General features: G+C 35.4%; 1 protein-coding gene across 1 annotated transcript; it reads right to left on the minus strand.

Moving 5' to 3' along the window:
• Window positions 1-688: 688 nt before the first annotated feature.
• si:rp71-80o10.4 (uncharacterized protein LOC100307105 homolog) lies at window positions 689-8,031 on the minus strand. Its single transcript, XM_051659687.1, has 4 exons — window positions 7,875-8,031; window positions 6,015-6,350; window positions 4,282-4,418; window positions 689-978 (listed from the first exon to the last, which is right to left on the minus strand). The coding sequence occupies exons 1-4, from the start codon at window positions 7,948-7,950 to the stop codon at window positions 907-909; spliced, it is 621 nt and encodes a 206-aa protein (XP_051515647.1). The 5' UTR covers window positions 7,951-8,031; the 3' UTR covers window positions 689-906.
• Window positions 8,032-8,420: the final 389 nt, after the last annotated feature.

Here is an 8,420-nt window from a genome sequence, read left to right on the forward strand (position 1 = left end):
AAATAACTTCACAAAATTGCATTTTGGCACACATCATTTTTGTAAATAAGTAATAAATATTAAAATATAAAAAAATATGCAATAAGTAGTTTTGTATGTATATATATTTAGATGTGATTTCTAAAACATACTGTGATGTAACCTAACTGCAACAAAAATGCTTGCTGGGAAGATACAACATCTTCAGTTATGCAACATTTGGAAAGTACTGTCCCAATAGAACAGCAGTGCTCACAGTGTAACACTGGCTCATAGTCAGGCATAGCTTATTTAGGCAAAGAACAGAATATGTGCCACAGTAAAATCAGAAACAGCAGGTTGAATATTTTCTTTAGGTAAAATCGGTCTATGCTTCTATCGAAGTGCGAAACCCTGCCCCCAGTGGCCAAAGCGGTAAGTGTTGTTGGGCGTATGTGCTCGTGTGAGCTCCATTTTCCAAGCGAGTTGTGAAGGGAGTTGTTTTCAGCTGTACAGGATGAAATTCAGTGAAGAGGAATGCATATTTTACAAACTGTAACCCCAACCCAAACCTAACCACCATAATGCAACCTCCAAATCGCATACACGTTAGGCTATCAGTAACTAGCATGATTTGGAGGTAGCATTTCCTCCTGTAACATAAAAATTTTACTCCACTGGCTTTCAGTCATAAATAACAGATCCCTGTGTGATTTGGTTAAAAAAAAATAAATAAATAAAAAAAAAAAAAACTAAAAGCACAGAAACCAATAGGATGGCATCAGGTTATAGCTACACAAAGTAAGAAAATAGCCTTAAGTGGTCCTGGAGAAACCATAGATAGGTGAAATGTTGAAACAAAGAAAAATGCATCCTTTATGACGTGGGGAAAAAAAGAAGTGTTTTTTTTCCATGAACAGATCTGATACGTGTGTAATCCACAAACACTTAGTTCTCCATTCCTGATGGCTGCAGCATCATCTCATTTTCTTGTGGCTGGTTCTGATTTTGCTCAGTCCTCTGCAAGTCAATAAAAAATATAATTACAGGACATTTTAACAAAGTGAAAAAAAAAATAGTGTTGATGCTGTTGATGCTAAATGTATAAACAATTTCAGGGTTATAATAGTAAATATACATTAAGCACTTAAGGCACATTACATTTTATGACTTACAAATAAATTAGCCAGTACTGAGCAAATAAAAAAACACACCATGGGGAGTGTTACCACACTCTAACACTATGACATGATCACAAAAATAATCGTTTATAATATAAGAGGAACAATCTAAAGACTAAAACATACAAATATCATGTAAATATCATTAAATACAATATCATACAATATTTTTTGCACTCCTGTAGGAACACAGGTTGGATGAGTCTGGTCAGATCTTGATTTTTGTATTTTAGTTGCTATGTGCACAATGTGGGTAATACATGTGACATTACAGTTTTTAAATTACTTAAGTCATCATAAACTTTAAAGGCCTGCAACCTCAAATTTTCAAAAACAAAGACTTACAAAAGAGTATTTTTTTTTTCTCTTGGTTATAGACACTTGTTAATCAGTAATATCAGACATTAAACACTTATATTGATCCTCTGTATATACACTGCCTGGCCAAAAATAAGTTGCCCTTTGGATTTAAGGCAGTATTATGATCTGGGGTTGCTTCAGTTGGTCAGGTCTAGGCTCAGCAATGTTATGCGGCAATAAAATGAAGTCAGCTGACCACCTGAATGTACTGAATGACCAGGTTATCCCATCAATGGATTTTTTTCTTCCCTGACGGCACGAGCATATTCCAGGACGACAGTGCCAAGATTCTTCAGGCTCAAATTGTGAAAGAGTGGTTCAGGAAGCATGAGGAATCATTTTCACACATGAACTGGCCACCACAGAGTCCTGACCTTAACCCCATTAGAAGTCTTTGGGATGTGCTGGAGAAGACTTTACGGAGTGGTTCGACTCTCCCGTCGTCAATACAAGATCTGATGAATGCAACTCTGGACGGAAATACATTTTGTGACATTGCATAAGGTTGTCAAAACAATGCCACAACGAATGCACGCCGTAATCAAAGCTAAAGGTGGTCCAATGACATAATGGCTAGGCAGTGTATTTTAGCTGTGATAATGTTCAAATTTTATGTTGTCTTTCGTCAATAGACCCTTTTCACAGACTGTGATGACACGTTTCCACCTTGTTTAGCAGTGCAAATCTAGCAAATGTTTTTTTTCTTTGCAATTTTTTAACTATTTAGTGTAAATTTATAACATTATGCTTTGTATTATATTACCATGGAATTCTTTTTTAAAAATGGTTACCACAGATATGATGAGGTTTCTAATACTGCTGCTAAGAGAGTGACAATAAATTTGCCATCACTCTTCTGACTGTTGAAATCCATCGCTCTCTATTTTTTTCTTCATTTGGAAAGTTGTGGAAACGTAATAGTGGCATTTTTCTTTTGATGTTGGAGCAATTGCATAAGCAATATAATTACAGTATATTGGCTGTGGTCTCCCATGTACTCCCATTCATCTCTATCGAAGCTTACCCTACAACCATTTACTTCTGCGTTTCAAAACCCAGAAATGTGAAAAAGGGTCCATTTGATGTGTATACGTATAGTGACAGCAAACAAACAAATCTGAAAATGTTCATTTTTTGCTTTTGCAATTCAGTAAATTATACAACCCTAATTCCCAAAAAAATTTGGGACATTATGGAAAATACTAATAAAAACAAAAAGGAGTTACTTGTAAATTCTATTCACCCTGTGCTTTATTGAAAGCACTACAACAACACATTATTATTTTGTATTATACTTGTGAATTTAATTGTTTTTTTTTTTTTTTAAGTACACTTATTTCAAAATACACAATTGCAACACGCTCCACAAAAGTTGGGACAGTCGATTGTTTACCACTGTGTAACCTCCATTTCTTCTAATAACACTTATTAAGCATTTCGGCACTGAAAACAAAAGTTTGTTAAATTTAGCAGGCAGAATTTTCCCCCATTCATCCATTATGCAGGTCTTCTGCTGCGCAATTGTACGGGGCATTCTTTGTCATATTGTGCGCTTAATAATTTTACAAATTCTTAATTGCAGATAGCTCAGGACTGTAGGCAGGCTAATCTAGCACCCACACTCTCTGCTTATGCAGCCATGCACTTGTAATCCAGGCAGTATGTGGTTTTTGAAGTTGTTCTGCTGGAAATTGCAGGGACGTCTCTGGAAAAGACAGCATCTGGATGGCAGCATATGTTGCTCCCAAATGTGTACATATCTTTCTGCATTAATGGTGCCCTCACAGATGTGCAAGTTACCCATGCCATGGGCACTGACACACCCCCATACCATGACAGACACTGGCTTTTGAATCTGACACTGATAACAGCTTGAATGTTCCTTTTCCTCTTTATCCCGGAGAACATGACGGCTGTTTTTTTCAAAAACTATTTTAAAATGTGGAATCGTCGGACCAAAAAACAAGATTCCACTGTTCTACTTTCCATCTCAGATGAGACCGAGCCCAAAGAAGTCAGCAGCGTTTCTGGACAGTGTTGATGTATGGCTTCTCCTTTGCACAGTAAAGCCTACTGACAAAGGTTTACGAAGTATTCCAGAGCCCATGACATGATATCAATTACAGACAAATTACAATTCGAAAAAGACAGTGACGTCACATGCAATCAGAAGTGATTTTCAGCTTTGCCCTTTATGGAGATTTGACTGGATTCCTCGTATTTTTTAACTACAGTATATTGTGCACTGAAGAAGGTGAAATGCCCAAAATCCTTCAAATTTGTATTTGAGGAACATTGTTCTCAAAGTGCTGGATTTTTTTGTTGGCGTATCTGTTGGCAAATTGGCAACCCTCAATCCATTCTTGCTCTTGAAGTACTAGGTTTTTTTGGAGGCTCCTTATAAACAATAACACGTTTGCCTCACTTGTTTAACATCTCTTTCACATTACCTTGTTATTTCAACTTGTCAGATTGTCATTAGTCCTAAATTGCCCCCATCTCAAATTTTCTGGAATGTGTTGCAATCATCCGATTTGATATGACAGTATATTTTTAAAAAACAAACAATCAATTAAAGTCAAAAGGTCATGTAATCTAAAAACATCAACTAATAATGTGTAGTTGTAGTGCTTTCAATATAGCACAGGGTGAATAAATTTCACAAATCACTCCTTTTTGTTTTTATTTGCATTTTCCTTACTGTCCCAACTTTTTTGGAATTGGTGTTGTATTACCAATGCAGATGACTCTGTTTGCATTACGTTCCTTTTAGAATACTTGCCCTTCTAAAACATTTATATTTCCAGATGACACCAGCACCAATGATCACCAAGATGACCATAATAACTACAGCTGTAGTTATACCAGTAGAAGATGAACTAATGTACATTGAAGAGGGGGGAGGTTCTGGAGGGAGTTCTGTAAGTGACAAGAATAAAAACAAGAGTTAAAACAGTAAATTCAGATTACATTTGAACTCTTCTTACCCGAGTTGTTCTCTTGGTAACAGATAACCTGAAATTGCCACAACCAGCTGGCCGAGATAGGAAAATGATAATAACAATGACAAAAACAATGATTGTCCCGGTACCATTTTTTTTTTTAAACGACTACGAGAAACAATATTTCCTTTTCGGTACTCGACAATACCGTTTTTTTCCTGAATTAAGTTTATTTAAAAAATGTCATCAAACTGGTGTCTAAATAAATGAATTAATTAAAACTTCAATCAAATGAATATAGAACAATACACTTTCAACATAACTGTAATGAATCTCTAACTCTCTTTGTGAAGGAGGAAGCGGGAGTCGGATAAACAATCCACGTAAGTCTTTATTTGAAATCCTTTTCAGTATAACACACAAAAGGGTTTGCTTTTCAGCAACAAATGCATATACACACGAACTCGACTGCATGCGTCGCTCTCTCCCTCTCTCTCTCTGCTCTGGACTGCCCTTTTAACCCTCTCCAGCTCTCACTGCAACACAAAACAGCTGTTCGAGATCATTTCCCACAGGTGTCAATCCTTACCATTCTTCCTCTCCCTGTCTCGCTCTCAGCCACGCCCCCATCAGCACAATAATATTTTATTATTTGAATGCAAAGAAGTGGTTTTAGACAGAACCTTACAGCACAGTCCAAAATACAACACTGGAGTTATTTTTGTCAAATAAAGTGCTGCATAACAGAGCATCACAGACACGAGATATTGCTTGAATACAATACAACTACTATTGATGTATTCATTTTAGTAGTAGTACTAGTAGTATCATAGTGAATATTACATAACTATACAGTAGTGAGTGATATACAGTATTTCTGTCCTACTGTTTTCCATTTTAATTGAGCTTTTGTATTGGCGATATGAAGCCCTTTACATTCCAGTGTGTTTTTGACGGTAGCTTCTCACTTCCCTAGCAGGTCCCTACGTGACCCAATGTGATTATTAAATCACAAAAGGCTGCTATTTAATTAAGTAAATATGTAGTTTGTATGTGCCTCTCGCTACAGAGTGAATTAGCGCTCGGCTCTCTGTCATCTGCTATAAAACAGAGCGTGTGATGCTCATGATGGTGTTTTCCGTGTATCAGCCAAACAGTTTTAAAAGGTTTGAGCAGCCAATGTCGGCAGAAGCGCTCACATTTAAAGCACGCAGCACGTGCAAACTTTATGTTTATCTCATTAAATTGCAACCTTTGTCGTTTAATAATCACACTAGGACATGATGCAATTTTAATTTGTGCGCTGAATGTCTACGTAATGACATTTATACGTCAGATGGTATCGGTTTTATGGTATCTGAGCATTTTTACGAGCACAAGTACACGAGCGCGGTATTGGGACATCCCTAATTGTTTTCCAACATTTCTCACAGTCACAGTGTTTACACTTTCCAGAATGGCTTACTTATACTGTAGGTGACTGCACATTTAACTGGGATAGGAGAAAGTTCAATGTCTACAAAATTATACACTTCACATTTAAGAAGACAAGCTATAGTGCTATCATACTTACCATAAACAGTTACATTAAAAATCGTATTTTTTTTTCGTTTACTACTCAGGTTGTACACTTCGTAAAGCCCCGATTGACTGTGGCTGACGTTCAGCAGGATCAGCGTGACATTCTCCTCATTGAATTCAAGTGACACTCCAGATTTCCAGCACTCGCGTATGCAGTTCTGAAAATGGCAAGTTAACTGTGCAATTGGATCCTTTAAAGTGCCTTTCATGTGCATAAACAGAACTTGAGGGTCTTTCTCCATTTTATTGATTTGAATTGAGATGGTGACATTGTTTCCTTCCATCACCTCCTGCGATTCGATCTCAACATCAACAGCTGCAGCAGGACCTTTTAAAACAAAACAGTATATATATATATATATATATATATAAATACAGCAGATTTACACCCAAATTAAACAAATGATGCAAAAAAAGAAAAAATGTTTGCAGTATAAACTTAAAAACAGTCATTTTACATTTACTGAGGCTTTCATACAAACATTACAAGTTTAGTCCTCCTGGAGTAACTCGGGTGTATTATTTGGACAGTATAGTGTCCAGCATTTGTGAACTTCAGCAATACAGATAAAAAAAAGCATCTGAGGATGCACCTCATGAAATTACTTGAATGACCAGAGTGCGCAGAGCTGTACAATGGGTGGCGACTCTGAGGAACCTAAAATATAGTTTTGATTTGCTCAGCGTTTTTTGTCACTACGTAATTCCAATACCTGGGTCATTCTTGGGATTCAGTAATATTTCAGTCTATTTTCAGTTGGTGGTTCACTAAAATGAAATGTTAAACGCTTTTTTACAAGATGTTGATATGTTCATTATAACGGATTAATAGAATTATTGCATTAAAATAATCTATACCAAGCATTTTGTCATGTATCTTTGGCACTTACCTAGAAAATCAATAATTTCAGTAATAATTACTGATTTTATAATTTGTGTTCCTTTGCTGAGAAAGATATTTTACACACACAAAAAATGCATGATTTTGTTTATATATATATATATATATATATATATATATATATAAACCAGGCTATAAAGTTTTGTCCCTCAGTCACACCAACCATTTTCACTACCTAAAAAAAAAATTTATGAAAGAAAATTTCATAAATATTAATTTTAAAGACAATGTTGAGACAAGAGTTACAATACTGGATGATTAAAATGAGAGCACTGCCTGACATGTTAAAGGCAAGCACAAAAATCTGAATTTCAATTTTTTTTAACAACAATAATGAGACCTCAGACAGACATAAATTGTAGCACCATCACATAAAAATTAGAAAACTGTCATAAATGTTATATCTGTAGTCATTAAATTGGTATGAGGGACACATGAGCAGTAGATGTTTATGTTATGACCAGAATTGTGTAGAATTAATTTCAAACCACTTCCTTTAAGTCCAAATCAGAAAATAATAATAATAATAATAATAAAAGGGCTTTAATGCCTGAGGTGGGAAATTATGATGTGGAGTATTCAGACAACTAATCAAATGTAGTTGGAAGAAACATTCAAGTTGAAATATTACTGAATCCCAAGAATGACCCACTCTTAATTCTTTCACTATTTAACATTAGACCTATTTTTAAAATGATAATAAGTAGTTATCGTTAGTAACGTTATGATGTAAATTGTAAAAAACAGAATAAAAATAAATAATTAAAAAAAAAGATTTTGCACTCTTTCTAGGCTTATAATAAAAAAGCACATTTAAACCTGAAATATCTTCAGATGCATCCATTTATTAGCCTAAATGTTTTAGTTATTGCTATGAGATTTATTTCATTATTTTCCCCTAAATGCCTCATCAAACTAAAACTGCAATCACACTATTGAGTCCAGACTTACACGTGACGAATGCCAAAAGCATAGGCAGGAGGGTAACCCTCGACTTATTGATTACACTTTCACTTTCCGATGACATTTTGGTGTTGTTTTGTTTTTGATGTTACACATTTAGGAACATTAGCAAACACACGTGTTAGCCGGCGTCATCTTCTTCTTCTTCCTCTTCCTCTTAACTAACAAACCAACAAAATGTGCATTTTCGCCACCTACTGATCTGGAGTGTGAAGCCTTCAAATTGGAAGCGGGTTAAAAACAACTTCAGCTACAAACAAATCAAATCAAATCCATTAATCTTAATTCTGTTGATCAGACCTGTTGTTCTTACATAATTTAAAGGGATAGTTCACCCAGAAATGATAATTCTCTCATCATTTACTCACCCTCATGCCATCCCAGATGTGTATGACTTTCTTTCTTCAGCAGAACACTAATTAAGATTTTTAGAAGAATATCTCAGCTCTGTAGGTCCATACAATGCAAGTGAATGGGTGCCAACATTTTTAAACTCCAAAACACACATAAAAGTAATCCATAAGACTCCAGTGG

Source organism: Myxocyprinus asiaticus, chromosome 28 (genome assembly GCF_019703515.2).
Source record: "Myxocyprinus asiaticus isolate MX2 ecotype Aquarium Trade chromosome 28, UBuf_Myxa_2, whole genome shotgun sequence".
Classification (NCBI taxonomy): Eukaryota; Metazoa; Chordata; class Actinopteri; order Cypriniformes; family Catostomidae; genus Myxocyprinus; species Myxocyprinus asiaticus.

What these genes read in the sequence shown, in the direction of transcription:
- si:rp71-80o10.4 (XM_051659687.1), bottom strand. Translation starts at nt 7,950, where the DNA reads ATGTCATCGGAAAGTGAAAGTGTAATCAATAAGTCGAGGGTTACCCTC. An exon ending in TTTTAATGTAACTGTTTATG is followed by an intron (nt 4,419 to 6,014) that starts GTAAGTATGATA and finishes TGTCACTTACAG; the next exon opens with AACTCCCTCCAGAACCTCCC. An exon ending in AATATAAATGTTTTAGAAGG is followed by an intron (nt 979 to 4,281) that starts GCAAGTATTCTA and finishes ATTGACTTGCAG; the next exon opens with AGGACTGAGCAAAATCAGAA.